The 21,524-nt window shown below is 47.5% G+C and overlaps 1 protein-coding gene across 1 annotated transcript; it reads left to right on the top strand.

Annotated features, from left to right (window-relative positions):
- Positions 1–4,859: 4,859 nt before the first annotated feature.
- On the top strand, positions 4,860–19,988 carry Ethe1 (ETHE1 persulfide dioxygenase). The gene is made up of 7 exons (XM_063252254.1): positions 4,860–5,020; positions 5,716–5,860; positions 6,023–6,171; positions 18,240–18,369; positions 18,961–19,050; positions 19,418–19,534; positions 19,789–19,988. The coding sequence occupies exons 1-7, from the start codon at positions 4,940–4,942 to the stop codon at positions 19,839–19,841; spliced, it is 765 nt and encodes a 254-aa protein (XP_063108324.1). The 5' UTR covers positions 4,860–4,939; the 3' UTR covers positions 19,842–19,988.
- Positions 19,989–21,524: the final 1,536 nt, after the last annotated feature.

The following is a 21,524-nucleotide window of genomic DNA, read 5'->3' as shown; positions in this document are numbered from 1 at the left end:
GCTGTGAGTGTGAAGCCAAAGGTGCAGTGGAGACCCCAAAAGTTTAGAAAAGCCAGGAACATGAGTCATCCAAGGAATGTTGCAAGGAAGGAGCAAAATATGCCTAAGACAAAAGCTGTGGGAGCTGAAACCACCAGAAGTGCCATAGTGGTGGAGTCACTCAAACTCCTCGGAGCTCACAATTTGCTACATATTGCTTCAGATGCTGGACATGGAACAACACAACTTAATGCTTGTCCTGTTGGAGTTTTGACTTGGCTTGGTTCCAGTCCTTTGTATTCTCTTGCTTGTAATTTTTGGAATGAAAATGTTTATCTTGTGCCATTGAATTTTGGAAATGTTTAACTAATTTTTCATTTATACAAGGGCTTGCAGCTAAGATTTTGCCTTACATCTCAGAGGAGACTTGAAACTTGGACTTTTCACTGAAGTTGTTAGGACTTTGGCAACTCTTGGAGATGGGTTAATGCCTTTTGCATAAAGGGATGTGCATGAGTCTTTGGGGAGCAGGTATGGAATGTTATGGTTGTAATGTAATATAATGTTGATAGATACTGGTTCTTAAGGATTGTTAAACCTGTGTTATAAAGTTCAAGTTGTAAAATGATAAGAACCAGTATGTCTTTGTATCTGGAGACCAGTTTAAAGAAATGTGTCTGGTTGCAAAGTTAACAAGAGATGGGTTGTAATGGTTGATACATTATGTCTACATGAGAAGTTTAAAAGTTTAACTAAGTGACTCAGTAAGGGGCCAGGGTTCTCACTTTGTAAACATTTTCATCCTGTGCAAGAAGAGGGCACAGAGACGTGTGAGAGCTACATACACCTGCCCTAGGGGTGGTAGCCTGCCTACAATACAAAGGAAACAAGAGGCTTGCTCTCCCCTCCTCTTTGCTCTGCTGCTTCTGCTGTCTTCCGCCATCTTGCCCCTCACCATGTCACCCTTGGAGCCAGCTGACTATGGACTGAAACTTCCACAAATGTGATCTAAATAAACCTTTCCTTCCTTAGTGTTGAATGTTGGGTATTTTGCCTCAGCAACAAGAGAAAAGTAATCATCATGGGCTTTGAGGTTCAAGGACCCCTCCCACTTAGGTTGGCTGTCATGATGGGACTGTCATCTGATGCTTTTGAGCAGTCTTAATCTGAAGGGGCACTCATTTTTTAGTGCCCATGGCCCTTATCTTCAGTCAGAGGGTATAGCCGTGTATCAGATCAGGTTTCTGGGTAACAGTGGTTGATGTGCCTTTTGCCTCCTCTTTGATGTCTTTGAGAAATGCTCGACTGGATTGCTTTATTTAGGTGGGGTGACCTTTGGGAAAGTCTATGGTAACCTAAGGGTCAGCGGTGGAAGCCAGAAAGTCCATGCCAGCAGGATGAAGGAGCTGTGCTAGTGGGATGAGGGTTCTACACTGGAGCTGAGAAGTCACACTCACAACAAAGAGTGGGGCTGTCCTGAAAGGAACCACAGCTGTCCTCAGCGACACGGAGGCCCCGAGCTCCTCCGACGACAAGCACAGGCGGGAACGTGCCAGGAAGCAGCATGAGGAGTTCACCCTGGAGACCAGGCAGCACATGTCTTCCCCTCCGGAGCCAGGAAGCAATGCTCGATGTGAAGACCAAAGCTTCTCCAGAAGAACCAACAGACAGCAGCTCAGACAGCAACTCGTAAGAGAACCAACAATGCCTCCATAACGCCTCAATCCTTCTCAACACCTCCCTTCTTCTCCACCTATTTATCCTGGCAACCCTCCTCAGGTGGAGCGTCTTCTCTCGATGCATGCTGATGTAATCCAGCTGGCGTTAAGTTGACCACTAGTTATCAAACCATAACACCCTGTGTCTCAAAGAAAACAAAAAGGAAAAAGAAGTCCACTCTTCCTGAGAATTCTACCTTAGCATCCTCATTGGCTGCTGCAGTTCCTGCCAATACCTATAGCTGCCTTCTCCCAACTTGTCTACTTCCAGCCAGCTGAACTGGCTCCAGCTAGCCATTGCCTGCATTAAGCTGCAGAGGCCTCCCCGCCTGAACCTTTTACTTCATGGCTACACCTATCCTGGTCAGATAGCATCATCTAATGCCCACCCAAGATGACTGCCAGCAATTGCTTCTAAGTACATTTTAACTGAGGAAGAATTGGACTGTCAGCCTGAGGAATAGGTTACCATAGACTTTCCCAAAGGTCACCCCACCTAAATAAAGCAATCCAGTCGAGCATTGTCCTGAGCTCTGGGTTTTTATCTGGACTCATGTGGGACATTGCCGTGGGGTTTAGGCTCTTGACTTAAATAATCTATGTCGTTGGTGTTGCGGATAGATTTCCTGCATTCTCCTGTGTTAACTTTCAGTGACCATTATAAAAATATTATAAATTCCATGTCCTGACCTGAATTGTTCTCTGTGTACAACCCCTGACTACAACACAGGGAGTGGCTTCGTTTTATTTTTCAATCTGTAAAAGCCTTTTTTCCTACAGTCAGGGATTGTAGGTTTTGACTAATTACCATCTCTGACTTCCCATGTGAGTGTTGTGTATACATGAATGATGGCGCAACAGACAAAGGGTGGGTGCCCCTCAGAAAGAGATCATTCAGGTGTCTGCCTGGCCATGCCCCTTATGGGGACTTGGGCTCAGCTTAACTAAGGAGTATATATTCTGCCATATGTTGATCACCACAGAAGCACAGGTGAGGGCCTAGTTAGCCCCCATGACCAGTGCTTCCCAGTCTTGGTGCACAGATGGAGCAGTCTATTGCTTACACTGTCCTGTCCACTCACATATTCAGTCAACAGGCACTCAGAGGTTAAATATTCCAACACACTTCCATTGAGGGTGGTTCTGAATAAGGAGAGTTGATCAGACTCACCTTCTGCTTGAGCTGAGCAGAACCAACAGACAGACTTAGTAGAGTGTCTCCAGGGAGCTCTTACTGGAATCAGGCAGGCAGATAGACAGACACTGTGTCCTCCTTCCTTTGGGGTCCAATGGGAGCCACTTGAGTGGAGAGCCAGGAATCCTCCTCCAGATCTCTGAGTGGACTCAAGAAATCCTGAGGGTACATCTTCCTGTCAGTCAAGGACCTGGAGAGCAAGGTGCTTGCTCTGTCTGCCAGGGCCATGACTGGTGACCAAACAGGTTAGCATGGTTTATCTCCCCAGCTGATGCTCAGCTACTATTGCAAACAAGCACTGAAATGACACCCAGGATTTAGAGGCAGATTTATTTTATATCAGTGGGCACTGATTGGGATCATTCTCAGAATATCAAGCCCCAGTCTCTGGTGGTCTAGGGCTTATGTGAGATAAGCGAGCAGGATGTATGAAACCAGAATGGCTTGTCAGTGGGGACTGGTTCTTACACTATGCATCACAGTAACCATCTGCTTCTAAGAAAACAAATTAACAGGAACTGCAACCAGAAACATTACCTGGCAAACTAACAGACTGACATATACTGGCTGGGAGAGGGGCACCTTCCACTATAAGAGAGGGCTCGCAGAAGACTTGGTGATGGTGGCCTTTGTGTTAAATGTAGTGAAGCAGTTTAGTCTCAAAACAAAGCAGGGCTTTTGTAAAGGCATTAATGTATGGTCTGTTCTGAGGATCCATTCAGGACCTGGAAACAGCAGAGTTAAAATAAAGGAAAAGGTTTGGTGGTACAGGCCTGTATGCCATCAGCTCTGGGAGGCTGAGGCAGGAGAATCACAAATTGAAGCCCAGCCCAGGCAACTTTGTGACTTAGTAAGACCCTGTCTCAAAATGAAGAGTGAAACAGGACTGGGTATGTAGCTCAGTACAAAGGCCCAGGGTTCAATTCTCCATTACTTGCAGAGGGGTAGCAAGATAAATGTAGACTGTTGTTGCTGGAACACTTCCCCTCATCCAGCCCTGGGAGCTCTGGATCTGAGTCTGGAAATTGAAACAATTTCACTGTAACAAGTGAGTTAGATCTTCCAGACAAGAATTGTGTCCCCACCTGCAATTTTGGGGTGGAACCCGGGAGCTCCTTGGGCAAGCACCTTATCACTAAGCAACACCCTGAGCCAAGAGTGTCATATCTTACCTTTTTTTTTTTTTCTTTTTTTGGCTTTTTTGAGACAGGGTCTTGCTATGTAGTGCAGTCTGGCCTCAAACTCACAGTGGTTCTCCTGCTTCAGCCTCCCAAATGCTGGAATTACAGGCATGTGCCACCACACCCAGAAACATTACTCCTGATGATTCCAAAGAGCAAACTGTGAGATGTGCATGATTTGAGGAACTGTTTCTCAGCCCTGGGTCCTTGGTGTGAATAAGCAAAAGCTTTTTTTAGAGGTTCACAAAAGGCAAATGCTCTTCAGCCAGAGCTTGCAAGAAAGAATGTGAAATTATATACAAACGTATAAAATATACGATATGTATGTAAAAGATTACTTCTTGGGAAGAAAAAGAAACATTTGTTACAGTGCTTCAGGACTTTTTGGATGCACTGTAGGGGACGCAGTATTGTTCTGGGAACCAGGTGCGCACCTAACAGTACCTGAGAGCATCATTACTCGAACCCAGCACCTGTTTCTTTCTCACAATGACTGCCCTGTCACCCATTTTTCCTATAAGAATGGCCCAGGACTTTGAGCATCTGGGGGTCCCAAGGGTTCCTCCCTCTCTTTCTCTCCCCTGTGTGTCCCTGAGAGTCTCCCTGGGTGTCTCTGTGGTCTTTGCTCCTTAGGATCTCAAAGCGCCCCTGCCTCTGTTGGTCTCTGACACTTGGGCACACCTCAGCCCTGCAGCGCGTCACCCTCGGCGCCGGCGCGGAGGCTCCTTTAAGGCAGGCCCCGCCCCGCCCCGCCCCGCCCCTCGCCCCTCCCCGCCCCTCGCCCCGCCCCCGGGGTCAGCCTGCGGCGCCGGCTTTGGGGGTGAGCAGCAGGCGCTCGTTCCGGGCGTGGAGGCGGCGGTGCGGAGATGGCAGGCACGGCGCTAAGGGTCGCGCGGCGGCAGCTGAGCGGGCGCAGCGGGGCTGGCGTCCCCGTCCTCCTGCGGCAGGTGAGAGGCGGTGGGGCCGGGAAGCGGCATTAGTGGGCCCTACGCGGCAGGAGGGCGGAACCCCTAGGTCCTTGAAGACTAGAAACCTGGGGGTCCCACGGCCGGTTGTTCCAGGAAGGGGTGCACGTAGGGTTGGGTTTCTGGGTCCCTTAGGGTGGAGCAGTTAAGGCTTGTGGCACAATTCCTAGGTCTGTTATGAGAGGATGGTGGGCACTTTGATTTTTGAAGTATCAGAAAGTCGGGGTTCCATGCTGGGTGTGGTGGCGCACATCAGTGATCCCAGCATTCTGGAGGCTGAGGCAGGAGGATCAGAATTCGAGGCCAGCATGGGCTACGCAGCCAGTCTCATAGGGCACAAACATACATACAAGAAAGCTGGAATTCTTTGACTTTGACAGAGGAAAGTGAGGACCCCAGACTTTTTGTTTGTTTGAGACAGAGTCTCGCTATGCAGTCCAGGCTGGCCTTGAACTCACTGTGTATCTTGAACTTGTGGCAGTCCTCCTGCCTCAGCCTCCCAAGTGCTGAGATTACAGGCATGCACCACCATGCCTGGCAGGGACCCCCAGAGCCTTGACTCTGAGGGCTAGAGGAGTTGGGGTGTCTGTTTACAGATCTAAGGAAGCGGTGAAGTGGAACTGTGGACTTGGGTTCCTGGGGATGGGGTCACCAGTGCCCTCCCTCCCTCCCTCTAGATGTTTGAGCCTGTGAGCTGTACCTATACCTACCTGCTGGGTGACCGAGAGACCCGAGAGGCCGTTCTGATTGACCCGGTGCTGGAGACAGCCCCTCGGGATGCCCAGCTGGTTAAGGAGCTGGGGCTGCGGCTGCTCTATGCTGGTCAGTTTGGGATTAAACTCTTGGGTCTGGGGGAGGCCAGGCCACGGGGACAATCCAGGGGAAGGCTAGAGGCTGGGCCTCTGGTGGGAAGGAGGAGAATGCCAGGCCTGGGAATGCTGGGTCTTTTCTGTGCCCTGCCTGACCTGTCCTCCTGTCTCCCAGTGAATACCCACTGCCATGCAGACCACATCACAGGCTCAGGGGCGCTCCGGTCCCTGCTTCCTGGCTGCCAGTCTGTCATCTCTCGTCTCAGCGGAGCCCAGGCTGATTTACACATTGAGGATGGCGACTCTATCCGCTTTGGACGCTTTGTAAGTGGCCTTCTGGCTCACCAAAAGAGAGAGTGGCCCAGACTCCTTCCATTTAAGGGAAGAGAAATCTAAGAGAGGACTGGGGTTCCTAACTTTGAGCCCAGAGTTCCGGGAGGCAGGCATTGGAAAGCCAGGTGGGGCACTGGGCTTTTAACAGGTGTGTCTCTGGCCAGGTCCCTTAAGTCAACATGTATGGGATTTCCTAAGGCTTCTCTGGCCTGGCCTTGCCATAAAAGTTGATTGGGGGCGAGGATTCCAAGCCAGGGCAAGGGTAGCTGGAAAACAGCATCCTAGGCCTAGGGCCTTGAAGGGGAGCAAAGCCTGAGGGGCAGGGCACCATACTATTTAAGGTGGCACCCACAGGGTTATATAATTGCAGGGTCAGCCTGGAGGCTGGAACTTCCTTAAATGTTAAGCCTTGGAGCTGCACCCTAGTCTCAGCCCAGCGTTTCCCCATCCAGGAAGAGCCTTAAAGTTCCTGTCTCCCTTGGGTGTCTCTGCTGTGGTGCCAGTCAGTGGGTCTCCTGATCGGCAGGTCTCTCTGCATCTCCGGACAATGTGTGCGTCTGTGTGTGTGTGACTTGTACTCCGGGAGGAGACCATGGACAGGGCTTTTTTTCCCCTTATCACGATGGATAAAGATACAGTTTGGCTAACTTCAGGGACAGAATGTGTGGGAACTGGGTGAGGTCTAGGCCTCCAGGTTTCAGAATTTTGTTAAATGGAGGCGGTTTATTTACAGAAGAGCATTTAGCCACATGTGGGATCAGGTTTAGACGTCATGGTTACGGAGCATTTCAAGAATTTTCTTAGAAACAGGACTTTTTTTTTTTTTTTTTGGTCTTTTTGAGACAGGGTCGTCGTGCAGTTCAGGCTGGCCTTGGGCTCACTTTGTAGCCTATGCTGGTCTCGAACTTGCAACAATCCTCCCATCTCAGCCTCTCGAGTGCTGGGATTACAGGCGTGAGCCACCATACCCAGCAATACATCAAACTTTTATGTGTGTTGTCCAGAGTAGGTGTTGACAGGGATTTCTTAGACCTACTTTTGAAGGATTGGAAGTGATTTGGATTTGTGTTCAGATGAACCCCCACTGTTTTTTTTGAGGCAGATCTCTGCAATTTAGTCTGGACCTCTCTAGATAGCCTAGGTTGGCCTCCAACTCCCGGTGCCAAGGAGCCTGGCAGCTTTGGTCCAAATTCTTGATCAGTCTTTGGAGAAAGGTCCATTTTTTTCTCCCTGTTACTGTATTTTTTTCCTGTTCCTTCTTCTAAAAGTTAAATTGTAGCATACGTATAATAAGGTGAAAAGTACACACATTGTACATGTGCTGCTTGGTACATTTCCACAGCGTGTACCACGCATATCCAGATCCTGGGTGTCTTTCACCCCAAAGGCCGCTTTTCCCTCTTCTTGGCCGCCGGTACCTCTGTCACAGGGCCCTCCTTGTGATTTATGTAACCATGGATAATGTTGCGTGTCCTGGATCTTGTAAGGAAAAAATACACAGTGGTGCCTGTGCCTGTGTTTGGCCTCTGCTCTCCGTGCTGTGTTCATGGTTACAGTTTCTTTTTTCTCTTTGCTGTGTAGTGGGGCTGGCAAACATTTTCTGTGAACTGTGGTAATTACAGTACTCTCTAGTCATGGTGTGAAAGTAGCCACCAACTGTATATAACACAGGCATGGCTATGTTCCAATATAACTGCATTTATGACCTCTAAAACCGGATTCAGCTGGGCCTGGTGACACAGGCCTGTAGTTGTAGCACTCTGGGAGGCTGGGGCAGGAAGAACCCAAGTTCAAACTGGCCTGGACAACTTAGTTGACGTAGTGAGACCCTTTCTCAAAATAAAAAAGAAAATATATATGCTGAGGATGTAGCTCAGTGCGGAGGGTCTGGGATCAATCTCTAGTACAACAAAACAAAACAAATCAAAACAGGCAAAAAATTGGAATGTCAGATAGCTTCATGTGACAAAATTATTATTATTGTTACTATCATTTTGAGACAGAATCTTGCTATGTGTTTCAAGCTGGCCTTGAATTTGCAGCAACCCTTTCGCTTCAGCCTCCCGAATGCTGGGATTACAGACATACCTGGCTGAAAAAAATTTTATTGTGATTATTTTTTCCAATCATAAAAAAGTAAAAATAAAAATCACTCTCGGCTTGCCAGCTTTACAAAAAACATATAACAGGCGAAATCTGTTCCACTGGCCGTAGCTTATCAGCTTGCCACATAGAACACTTTGTTGCGTGAAGACACCAGTTTATCCATTCTCTGGTGATGGTTTTTCCTAGTTTTTGGCTATTATGAATAATGCAGGCTTGAAGATTCTTATGTGATCTCGTGGCTGATGCTGCCCCGAATGCCAGGAAGTCTGGATTTGCTGGGTCAGAAAGATGACGTGTGTTTAACTGTAGCAGAAATTGCCAGACAGTTTTTGTTTGGTTTGGTTTTGGTTTTAGTTTAGTTTTGTTTTTTTAAGAGACTATGTGTGTTGCCCCAGCTGGTCTCAAACTCTGGGACTCACATAATCCTCCTGCCTCAGCCTCCTGAGCAGTTGGAACTACAGTAACATTCTGTGTAATATACACAGTTTTTAAGTGGCAAATTATTTTATGATTTTGATCCATATTCCAGTGTCCTGCTTAAAGGAGCAACAGATAAACTACCACAACAAAAAAACAGTTTCAGTCCACTGTATTATGCCAAGTAGTTTTTAGAGCTAGTTGTAACTTTTACCTAAGGTGGACCAAATTTGAATGGTTTCATTGTAGAACGAATTTTCCTTTTCAATAAGCATTGCCTGAAAACTGAACATGTCAGCTCCTGTGGTAGCTGGCAGATGAAATTAGGCTTGCCTGTTAAATATGCTGATTTTGAGGTGTGCTACTCAAAATATCAATGATTCACGCCCCAATTTAGAGATTAAGTGTCAGGGTTGACACAGGAATTAGTATGTTATCAAAGCTCCATTAGTAACCCCTATATGATGCCCATGGGATTTTGGTTCTTCCTCCTGTTTGGAATTAAACACAGTATCTGAGCTGGGAAGGAGTCTTTTTGTTTTTCCCCTTGCATTTTATTATGAAAAATTTCAAGTACACAGAAAAGTTGAAAACAGTTGCTTTCTGTCTATTTCTTTTTTGTTGTTGTTGTCCTGGGGGTTGAACTCAGGCCCTCACATGTACTGGCTAAGGGTTCTGCCACTGACCCGTGTGGACAGCCTTGTGATCTATGTACCTTTATTTTTAGCGAACCCGGGCTTCATGCAGGCCACCTAAGCAGGAGCATAACGCCACACCCACCCGCAGCCCCTCGTGGAGTTTTTTATTTTCAGCACTGAGGATTGAACCCAGGGGCTTTGTACTGAGCTGTGGGCCAGGTGATCAGCTATCTGGGCCCGAAAACTCAGCAACAGTAATGAATTGTTACAGTTTACAAAAGAAAGAGGATTTATTTATTTATCAGGAGGAAAAAGCAGAAGACAGGCTAACCCTGAAGAGGGGCTCCAGAAAGACGGATACCCCTGAGCCCTTGTTCCTGGCTTGTTTATCAGGAGTGACCCTTCCCTCCTAGAATTTGTCACAGTCTGATTAGCTCTGTGGCTGTCTTTGGCCCAAACCTGGGTACTTCTGCTTCTGTGGACATTCCTTTTTTGGGTTTTGTGTAGTTCCTTCCTGCCTTTTGTGATACATAAATTGAGAGGGTGGGTATAGAAAGGCAGTTTAAAGTTAGGAACAAGGAAACGAAATGTGTGTGTATCTAGTGCAGAAGTATAGTTACCCTAGAGTAAGAAGTAACACTCAGACCTCTTTTCTTTCTGTTGGGTTTGGACAGAATCTCACTCTGTAGTTCAGGCTGGCCTTGTACTCACTATGTGGCCCAAGGCAATCTTCCTGCCTCAGCCTCCTGAGTGCTGGGATTACAGGTGTGGGCCACCGTGGCTGGCTCCTGGTTATTTCTTATTTTTATTTTGAGACAGGGTCTCTCTAATTAGATAAATTCCCCAGTTTGGGCTTGAACTACAGTCTTCCTGCCTTAACCCCCCAGAGGGCTAGGATTATAAACTACAGTACCACACCTGGCTAACTCGTTTTATTTTATTGATTTCTTTGTTTTAGTTTTTACAGTTTATGAATTCTCTTATGTAAAACTTGTGCAGTCACCGCCGACAAGCGTTGCAGAATCCTTACGCCTCACGGCTAAACAATTCCCTGTAACCTTTCGCTCTTACATTCCTTCAGCTGTGTTCTCCAGGTCTTTCTCTTCTTCAAGAAGCCATGTCTTGGCAGTCTGTGTCTGGACTTTCTCTTTGCTATCTAGTGGGGTTGGCAGACATTTTTCTTGACAACATTTTGTTGTGTTGCCACCATCAAAATGGGTTCTGAATCCAAATGCAAAAATCTGGTGTAATCTTTTGGCCCAGGCACTGTTGCTTTCCATCCGTTTGTTTTCCTTTGAAGCGGCCGGTCAGTGGGGAACTTCCTGGCCGGGATAGATACGTGTCATTTTCGGGAACTTCCTGGCCCGGATGGTTACAGGGTCATTCTGCTGGCCGCGGTTCCTCTGGCAGCCGGGCAGGAGTAGAAAAAGGCCTCACGGTATTTTTTAATGTCAACATACTATTCCCTAAACTGTCACAAATTAAAGGTAGACAGGGATTCAGTGTACTTAGCTGCAGTGGGAAATGAGGCTTTGGGTTTTAGAGGTTAGAGGGCGCCGAGTGTGGAGGGTCCAAGATGCGCAACTTTTGAGCGAGGGCGGGAAGACCATGGGAAACCAATGGAAAAGAAGCCAGGCGCCCGGGCGCCGCCAGGGGGCAGTGTCGGCCTCCGCTTGCACCGCGAGCTGGGCTGCAGCGCGGGTCAACTGGTGGGGCGGGGAGGGGGAGCGGACTCAGCAGCTGCAGGAAGCTGAGGGACAGCTGTGGAGCAGTGCTGCGTGCTCAAAACAAAACAAAACCCAAAGCATACATTGCAGACATTTCACCCCTAAAGCTTTCTCCAGAGTATTCGTCTATATCAGCAGCTCTCAGACTTTTTAACTGTTTGACCTCTGGACTCACAAACATTATGGAAGACCTGCCTGGAGCATATTTGAGAAGCTGAGGCAGGAGAATCACAAGTTCAAGGGCAGCCTGGGGACTCAGTGAGACCCTATCTCAGAATTTAAAGTGGGGGCCTGGGGATACAGCTCAGTGGTAGAGCATTTGCCTGTTGGGTTCCAGGCTGTGGATTCAACCCCCATCTCTGCAAAAAAAAAGGAAGTTAAAAGCCTATGGAGGACTCTGAAGAGCTGTCATGCGGCGTCTATCAGTATTTACTGTATTGGGAACTAAACCTGAGACAGTATTATTATATTATTATTTGTCCTAGGGATTGAACCCAAGGCTTTCACCCTGAGCTACATTCTCAGCCTTTTGTGTTTTTTTTTCTTTTTCTTTTTCTTTTCTTTTTTTTTTTAAATTTTATTTAAGGAGAAAAAAGAAAAAAAAAACAGAAAAAGCATACAAGTTATACAGAATTTCAAAAAAAATAAACAGTAGGAAATCACTAGTTAATTACATATTGTCATCTTAGAAATACTTGCTTGTTACAAAATTAAAGCATATAGAAGGGACTTTCAAACAGTGAGACTGTAGACAGTTTTGTTCAATGATCCAACAAAACTCAGTAATGTGGTTATGTATCTTATACACTTATTGAGACAAACTCTTGCTAAACTGCCCAGGTAAGAGTTGAAGAGGGTAAAATAGAAAAAAATAAAGATAGGAAGAGAGGGGCTGGGGATTTAGCCCAGTGGCATAAGCGCTTGCCTTGCAAGCAGGCAGTCGTGTAAGTTCGATCCCTGGTACCGATAAAAAGGAAAAAGACAAAAAAAAAAAAAAAAAAAAATTAAAAAGTAAGTTTTCAGTGAAGTTTATTGGTACATTTTCGGTGTACATAACCATCGCATTCACCATGGAAACCCTGGTCCATCTTGCTTCTTTTTCTCCCCCCACTCCCAAGCCTCCCTTCCACCTGTCTTCCCCTCCTGATTTGCAGACACTTCGTTTCCATTTTTTCTCCTTTCCTTCCTTTCCTCCTCCCCACTCCCTCTTCCCCTTCGCATTTGAACTTGTTCTTCCTATTTCACAATATCTGCGACACGTCTTTACTTACGTACACTTTCGGTTTCTCATTCCAGAGGAGCAACGTGGTATTTACACACATCTGATTTATTTCACTTAAGAGTATGAACTCAGGGTGCCGGCACTTACCTGGAAATGTCTCCGGCTCTCCTTTGTGGAGGAGTAGAACCCCACTGTATAAAAAGGCTGCAGGATAATCTTCTTCAGTCATTCTGTGGTGGGTGGGCATTTGGGCTGTTTCCAGTATTCAGCTATGTGATATTAAAATTGTACTTTAAAAACCCTGCATCTTAGAATAAGCCTTTATTTTCCCCTTCCAAGGAAAATTCCTGTGGGCTTTAAAGATGGTCAGGCTATACCCTGGGCTCTGGGCCTGTGCTTTCCGCCCGCGTGCGCTCTCTCCTACCCTTCCCCACTTCGTGCTTAGGGAGCCGTGACCATGCTAAGAGAGGGCGGGTCTCAGCTTCAAACACGTGGACATGCGCTCCATTTTATTTTGTTAGTTTTTGGTTTTTGAGACAGGGTCTCACTGTGTAGCGCAGGCTGGCCTTGAACCTATTGTGCAGTCCAGGCTGGCCTTGAACTCACAGTGATCATCCTGCCTCAGCCTCCTGAGTGCTGGGATGGCAGGCATGTACCACCATGCCTGGGCCAATGGTTTCCATTTTAACACAGCCCACCCAGTAGGTAAATTCAACATACTAGAATACGCGTCCTACACAACCCATTTGAGGAACACCCCAGATCTTGATAAATACACAACCGTGAGGACACACTATCTCTGTTTTTCTCTCCCCCTCTCTCTCTTTCCTAGGCCCATACTCTAATTCTTGGAGTGTATAATTTTAAAATCCTATTTAATAAATCCTTTGATGTCTACTGAAAATTCCTTTCCATAACAGGAGTCAGTGAGCTTATTCTGCGGGCATAAAGCAAGTTAAGGTTCTTTATCTCTGCTTTGGGGACCTCTTTGAACCCTATCTAGGGACATCAAACTTGTGACCTTCCTGCTTCAGCCTCATAAAGTGTGGAATTATGGGCATGTGTCACCACATCCAGCTCCTTGAGACATTTTTAGAAAAGCAAGAATATACAAGCATGCATTCCATCAACCACTGGAACAGTGATCTCATCAAAAGCCGTGGAAGCCGGGCCTGGTGGTGCATGCCTGTAATCCCTGTAAGCACTTGGGAAGCTGAGGCAGGAGGATCGGGGTGAGTTTGAGGCCAGACTGAACTACATGGTGAGACCTTGTCTCGAACAAAACGAAACTCATAGAACTTCTGAAACACGTATGTGGGAATGAAAGGAAAAGGCAAAAGGCTTTTGGAAATCTTTTATGAAAAGAGTTTTGACCTTGTGGACACTTAAAGTTCCCCCCACTATACTTTGAGAACCACTTCCTAACATAATTGTTGTCAAAATAACAAGCTATATAGCGTCTCTATATCATCAGTAAGAATTCAGCCCATATTTAAATGTCTTTGGTTATTCCAGGAGGAATTTATTAACGCCTTTTAAGGAACCAGGACCCAATCAAGTTTCCTGGCATTTGGTTACTATTGGTATTTAGTTTCTTCTGCAGGACAATTTCATACCCTTTTTGCTTTATGATGTTGAGTTTTTTTGTGTGTGGTGCTAGGGATTGAACCCCTGACCTTCAGGGGAACTATATCCCCAGCCCCCTTTTATTTTGAGATAGGGTCTTACTATGATGCAAATTTGCCCAAGCTGGGCTTGAATTTGCAAGCCTCCTGCCTCAGCCTCCCACAGTGCTGGGATCATAGGTGTGTGCCACCAAGCCCTGTGACATCTGGCTTCCTGGCTTGTGTTATAGCATGTCCTACATTGTGGATGTATTTGATAGTTTCTTTCCGCTATCATTCAATTTCTTCTAAAATTTCTGTTTCCTGCAAATGGAAGTAGACTGGATTGTTTTGCCTTGGTATTGCGCTAAACTCTGTGGGTGAATTTGCTCAGCATTTCTCTCAAAGGTCTTTAGCATTGAACATTGTACCCCACTTGCATTTGCAGGGAGGAAGATTCTCCCAGCTGGGAGCAAGGTAACTGGGACTTGAACTTGGGCAGACAGACTTCAGGGACTTGCTGTGAACCGCCCACATTTCCAGCCCCCAGGTGACAGAGGGTGGTTTAAACAGATGGTCCTGCTGTGGGGTTGATAGGCACTACACCTGTCCCCAAATTAATCTCCTTTCCTCAGCATCCCGGGCCTCAGAGCTCTGCATGGTTGTTTTGCTCTCCACCCTGTCTCTGAGCATGAGGTGCCACCTGACAACTCTTAATTCAGGCCTGGCATGCAGAGACCACAAGTTTCAGAGCCCTCAGAGGTGGGGCAGACTGGGCAGCCATTTCCTGCCTTGGGACTCAGAGCTATGTAATCTCTCTGGGCCTCTGTATCCCCATCTGGAAAGTGGGTACAGTCCTAGTATCAGGATTAAATGAGTGCAGTCCTGAAAGGTTGTTAGAGCACTTGCTGGCACACAGTTGGTTCCAGGCAGAAGAAATCTGACCTTGACACTATTGTGGTTTTACTTTCACAGAGTGATGTATACTCTTTCCTCCTACTTGTGTTGTAAAATGTTACTCAAGTGTTTTGTTTTTGTTGTTGTTTTCTTCTTGTTTTGTTTTTGGTTATTTATATATTTTGTCTTTTTGAGACAGGGTCTCAATATGCAGTTCAGGCTGGCCTTGAGCTCACTTCCTATCCCAGGCTGGTCTCAAATTTGTAGAGATCCTCCTGCCTCAGCCTCTCCCAAGCGCTGGGATTATGGGCATACACCACCACACCTAGCCTTGTTTATGATTTTTTTGAGACAAGGTCTTACTTTCTGGCGCAGGGTAGCCTCAAACCAAAGATCTTCCTGATTTTGTAGTTCAGGCTAGACTTGTATTTACTGTGTAGCCCAGGCTGGCCTCAAATTTGGCTCAGTGCTCAGGCTTCAGCCTCCCAAACGTTGGGATTACAGGCTTGCACCACCACGCCTGGCGTCTTCTGTTGTTGAAACCGAAAATACACATTTTGGACATTGCACCTGAGTTTTAAGGTCACACTGTGAATTTAGTCTTATAGTAAAGCACCAAACAATAGTTCTGTGGCCCTCGGGCGGGCTTCACTGTGTCTCTGCTGACAGATGGACCTTGTTGAACCTTCATAACTGTGCGGTGAGGTTGGAATTGTTTTCCCCGTTTTATCGATAAGGCAAGTGTTGTACCTGGAAATCGTATGAGCAACGGGTTGAGCTAGGATTCAAAACCAGCAAGATTTTCTTTTTTCATCTTTTTAGGCAGGGCTTTGCTGTGTAGTTTAGGCTGGTCTTGAATTCACTATGTAGGCCTTGAATTCATGGCGGTCCTCCTGCCTCAGCCTTCCAAGTGCTAGAATTTTAGGTATGTGCCACCTTGCCCAGCCAGAACCCAGGAGGCTTTGAAATTCTACTAGATGGGTGGTTTTAAAATTTTAAAACATTATTCTTATTTTTATTATACAGCACTTAGTATATTCTGAGCATTTTTCTAGGTGCTTTACGTACATGAACTAGTTTATATTGGTCCTATGAGCTGGCTCTAATCATTAACTCCATTTTACAATGGACAGGTCCAGTGATGTGGAGTAACTTGTCTGAGGTCACACACAGCTTTTTTTTTTTTTGTCTTTTTCCTTTTTATTGGTACCAGGGATCGAACTCACGACTGCCTGCTTGCAAGACAGGCACTTATGCCGCTGAGCTAAATCCCCAACCCCCCACACACAGCTTTTTAAAGACCTAAGATTAGCTTGGGAGGCTGAGGCAGAAGAATTATTTGCAAGTTGGAGACTATCCTGGGCTACAGAGTGAGCCCAAGACCAGCCTGAACTGCATGGTGAGACCCTGTCTCAAAAGGTAAAAAACAGAAGAAAAAAAAAAAAAGACCTAATATTAGGCTTAGACCACCTGACTCCAGAGCTTGATTTTTTAAAAACTGTTCAATTCCATTTAGATAACATGCAAAGTAATGTATAGGAACAGAAAATAGGTCAGGGGTTGCCTGGGGTGGGGTGGCAGAAGTCTGGATTAGAAAAGAACACAAGAGCCAGGCATGGTGGCACATGCCTGTGATCCCAGTACTTGGGTGGCTGAGGCAGGAGGATCACCATGAGCTCAAGACCTGCCAGGACTACAGGAGGAGTTCACTGTAAAGTGAGACCCTGTCTCAGAAAAGTCAAAGAATTTCAGGAAGGAGCACACGGAAACTTTGGTAGCTGGTGGAAGTATTTTTCATCTAATCGTGATAATAGTTTCATGGGAGCACTTTTAAAAATATGTAAAAGAATGCCAGGCATGGAGAGGCTTGCCTGTAATTCCTGCTACTTAGGAGGCTGAGGCAGGAGGATTGCAAATTGAAGGTCGCCGTGGGCAATGTGACAAGACCATGTCTCAAAATAAATAAGAAGGGCTAAGGATGTAGCTCAGTGGCAGAGTGCTTGGCTAACAGACACAAGGCCTGGGTTCAATCCCCAGTACTAGGAGGGAGAAAGGGTATAATCCTAGCACCCCGGGAAATTGAAGCAGGAGGATTTCAAGTTTAGGTCCAGCCTGGGCAACTTAGTGACTCAGTGTGACTGTCTCAAAATAAGAAAAAGCGTTGGGGATATAGCTCAGTATCAGGCTCTGGGTTCAAGCAGAACCAGAAAAATAGGAAATCATCAGACCCATGGGTTGAATTCACCTAAATACTTAGAGAACAATAATTTCAGAACTATTGAAAGCATTGTGAATTCCTGTTATGAAAACATTATACAGTAGCCAGGTGTGGTGGTGCAAGCCTGTAATTGTAGCACTCAGGAGGCTGAGGCAGGAGGATCGCCAGAGTTCAAGGTTCAGCCACCCCCCAGTAGTGCCACGAAGTGGGGTCTGAGCTTTTGGGGGATATTTCAGATCTGAAGCTCAAAACATTGGGCTTATTCCATTTAGGGAAACTAGAGCCAGGTAGGACAGTGAGAAACAGAGGCCTGTGACGGCTAAGGTGATGATAAGCCTTCCCTTAGGTGGGGTCCCGCCACGCCCCATCCACTCCTGCTCTCGAAGCCCCTGAACGTTGTGTTTGTTGCTTCTTTTTTCCTTCCTCCTCTCCCCTTCCCCACCCTCATTCCCTCCTCCCTCCCCTCCCCCTCCTCTCTCCTCCACCCTCCTCATGCCTAGCTCCCCCTACTGCTGCTGCTGCTGGGTGTGGAACCTAGGTGTCTCGCATGCCAGGCATGTGCTCCCTCAGCTACAACCCAGCTTTTCGCCACCATCTCTTGCCTTTTCTTTAAAAACCACAAAAAAAAAAAAAAAAAAAAAAAAGCCTGGCAACACCTGTACTCTCCGTGACTCGGGGACCTGAGGCAGAAAGCATCCCAACTTCAAAGCCAGACAATGTAGCCATGCCGGGTCTCAAAGCCCAAAAGGGCAGGCGTTGCGGCTCAGGGCTAGAGCGCCCCTGGGTTTACTCCCCAGTACTGCAGAGGGGCAGGCGCGCGCGCACACGTGCACGCACACACGCACGCACGCACGCACGCACGCTCCGCGGTGCTGCCAGGGGTGCCGCAGAGCAAGGCTCGGTGTGTGCTAAGCACGAGCTCTGCCGCCGAGTTGCAGCCCCAGCTCTTTCATTTTTATATTAACGTGCTTCAGATTGTCCTCATTTTACAAGAGCCGTTGCTGTGCGAAGCAGATTGCTTATCGTGGTCTCTAACAGGCATTACAAATGTTGTGTCCAGCTTATTGATTCCCGTTCATCGTGGTGGTGCTGCTGCGTGGAGACTTTGAGCCGATTTTAAGCCAAAGCGAGCTCTTCATCTAGATGGGACCCTGGGCTAGGTGAGCCTTCGGGGTTAGGGACCTTGAAGCTCGTTGGTTGGTGACTGTCTCTGCTCTCCACTCCTGCCAGGCCTTGGAGACCCGGGCCAGCCCTGGCCACACCCCGGGCTGTGTCACCTTTGTCCTGAATGACCACAGCATGGCGTTCACTGGAGATGCCCTGCTGATCCGAGGCTGTGGGCGAACGGACTTCCAGCAAGGTGACTCTGCCTTTACCTAGCCCCAGGCCTTAGTGTGTACCCGGGTGTTCAGTGTCAGTGACAGGAATGAGTAGATGGACTTGAGGTTTTCAGGGCTCAGTGTTAGATTTAAAGGATGAAGTGTGCGAGGGATTTGATTTCTGTGGCCCACTCTTAGGGGATGGCTACATTCGTGGGTATGCTAGTTGTCTATTGCTGTGTAACAAATCACCCCCAAACCTAGTGACATAAACTAAACATTGATTTATGCTTGCTGTCTCAGTGTTTCTGAGGGTTGGGGATCTGGAATTAGCTTAGCTGGTGGCTCTGTCCATTTTCCTGTCCCAGGAGCTTCTTGGGCTTCCAGGGTAGTGGTGCACTACACCCCTGCTTCAGCTCATCCCAATTTCCAGAGTGCCTGTTATACTGGTGACCTCAGTCCTTCACACATGCTGTTCCACCTGTCTAGAATGCCCTTCCCTTTGCCCATCTACAGGCAGGTAGGAGGAAGTTAGCTATAGGGGTCTCCTTTTCCCATTCATTTGCTGGAGGAAGAAGTCAGGGGCTTCTGCTGTCCTGTGAACCACTAACCTCTGAGCTTTCCTTCTCCAGGCTGTGCCAAGACCTTGTACCACTCAGTTCACAAAAAGATCTTCACGCTTCCAGGAGAGTGTCTGGTCTACCCGGCTCACGATTACCACGGTGAGGCCTTGCTGGAGGAGTTGTGGGGTTTCCATTGCTTGTGAGAGCAAACTCCTGTAATCCTCGCTGGGTGTGGAGACCACAAGTTCCAGAAATTCCTCAGGCTGAAAAGGTTCGGTGCTGGGTGCACAGTGTGTGGCTGTAGCAACTATAGCTCCTGGTGCTCCCCAGGACCTCGATTTCCCTGGGGTCCCTTAGCAACTCAGGGAACTACATTTCCCAAAGGGCCCACAGATAGGAGAAGAAAGATTCAGGAGCATTCTGGGAAAGCCCGTTAGTTCCGGGCCAGGGAGGTACCCCAGGAGGTCATTCTAAGAGCCCAAGGTACTGGGCCCCTTGACCTTCCTTGCCCTCCTTCGGCTGTTAGGGCTTACAGTGTCCACTGTGGAGGAGGAGCGGACTTTGAACCCTCGGCTCACCCTCAGCTGTGAGGAATTTGTCAAGTTGATGGACAACCTGAACTTGCCCAAACCTCAGCAGATAGGTGAGTATCTGGGGAACCCAACTCCTTGGTCTCAGAGAACAGGGCTGGGGCTGGACCCTCGGGCCTGATGGGGGAGGCTGGGCTGGGACCCCCGGGTCTGAGGGAGGAGGTCAGGCCTAGACCCCTGGAGCTGAGGAAAAATGGGCTCAGGACTAGAACTGTGATTCCACAGAGAAGAGCTTTTCTTGATCCTGAGTCCTCATCAGGACAGGGATGTGCTAGGCCTTAGTTCTGTGCATGGTTTTCTTTTTCAGATGTTGCTGTTCCAGCCAACATGCGCTGTGGGGTCCAGACCCTGCCTTCCTGACATGTCCTGTCAGGTGTTCCTCTCTGTCGTCAAGAATGCACTGGATGGAGGGGGGAGGGGGGCTGCCTTCCTGCACCTGCCTCCTTTCCCACCCCACCCCACAAGCTCCTCAAGTTTCTTAAGTAAAACATTTGTTTTGCTCTGTGATTTTGACTTCCGCCTGTTTTCTGGAAGGAACCTTCGGGTTGCAGTGCCTAGGTCAGCTCTGGTGCCTTGGATTGGCTGGGATGCTGGGCAGGATGAGGGCCCAGGGGGCTGACATGGTTGAGACCCTAACTCACAAGATAGGAGTAACCATAGAATTCAGGGCAGGTGTTCTTAGGATCTCAGCTAGAACCGGGTCTTGCCTTTGAACCACTTGGAGTACCATGGTAAGTTAATTACCTCTCCAGTCCTCAGTTTCCTGATCTGTAAAACGGGAGTAATAGTAATAGCATCCCAAGATGATCTGATAAGTCCCTGCTGCTGATCCTATCAGAGCTCACTATTATGCTATCATCTGGAATCTCTGAGGCACTTCCTGGCTTGCTGTGACAGTTTGCATAATGGTTAATCACATGGATTTTGAGAGCAGGAAGCTGGTGTTACATTTACAATGTGTAGATCTGGGGTATATTTGTACCTCCAGCTTCAGTGCCCCAAAGATAAAGTGGAGCCAGCCTTTGCTTCTGGGTGGTCTGCTGTGAGGATTAGACTAAAGTCTAGTGTTCAGCACTGGAGAGGAAACCAGGGAGCGCTACCACTTAGCTGCAGGCTCAGCCTTTTAAAAAATTTTTCTTATTTTGAGACAGGGTCTTGCTGAGTGTCTTAAGTTGCCCAGGCTCTGCTTAAACTTGCCATCCTCCTGCCTCAGCCTCCCAGAGCCCTGGGATTACAGGTATAAACTACCATGCCTGACTTTTTTGTTTAGAGAGTTTTAGACAGCTAAATTAGATAAAGAATATTACAGGCAGTCAGAGATGGCTAGGCCAGAAGACCAGATACCTGGCAACTGTATGGAGACTATATACCACCCGCTGTGGGCCAGTCCTCAAGACAAAAGATAAATCGGGGATTGATCCTGATTTACTCAATTCACCTAAGCAATTACACTCTACACTCCTGACCGTAGTGCTGTCCCACTTCATGCCCACTTTGTGATTTGCCATTTGGACCCCACCTTGGACCCACCTCCCATTGAGGATTTGTGCTATAAAAATCCCTAGAAAAGGCAGATTCTTGGGAACCCACTCAAGACCTGTTTTATCTCTCTCTCAAACAGAAGCCTTTTTTCCCTTAATATATTTAGCTGTTAACCTCCGTTGTTCCTCAAATGCATTCTTTGATTTTAGAGAACACCAGCTCCTACCAGACTTCTAGCAGGTTGGGAGTTTCTTTCCTCTGTATCAGGAGGATCTAAGTTGCCCAAGTAGGGCTAGAACCTCCAATCCTTTGGCCCCAGGCCCCAAGTGCTGGGATTACAGGTGTGCACCCCTTGGCAGGGCTCTCTTCCTACAGCTTCCAGGTCTGGCAGTCCTGTTTCACATACCCTAGGTTGTTTTCCTGTTTTTGCCCAGAGAGGAAAGGGTCTGGCTGAGAGTTTTATCCTCTGGCCTTCACCCCATGACGAAGTGTGTGGGGGGCGGGGGGGGCACTTCCCTCTGTTTCAGGGCTGGTCATTGACTCACTTCAGGGCACCCCCTG

The sequence above is a fragment of the Cavia porcellus genome, unplaced genomic scaffold, assembly GCF_034190915.1.
Source record: "Cavia porcellus strain 051 isolate PalLab524CR breed Dunkin Hartley unplaced genomic scaffold, mCavPor4.1 scaffold_7, whole genome shotgun sequence".
Lineage (NCBI taxonomy): Eukaryota > Metazoa > Chordata > Mammalia > Rodentia > Caviidae > Cavia > Cavia porcellus.
This window is presented reverse-complemented; position numbering and strand designations above follow the sequence as displayed.

Coding starts and splice junctions, on each gene's coding strand:
- Ethe1 (XM_063252254.1), top strand. CDS start 4,940: ATGGCAGGCACGGCGCTAAGGGTCGCGCGGCGGCAGCTGAGCGGGCGC. Junction 5,021..5,715: donor TCCCCGTCCTCCTGCGGCAG/GTGAGAGGCGGT, acceptor CCCTCCCTCTAG/ATGTTTGAGCCTGTGAGCTG. Junction 18,370..18,960: donor GCGAACGGACTTCCAGCAAG/GTGACTCTGCCT, acceptor TTCCTTCTCCAG/GCTGTGCCAAGACCTTGTAC.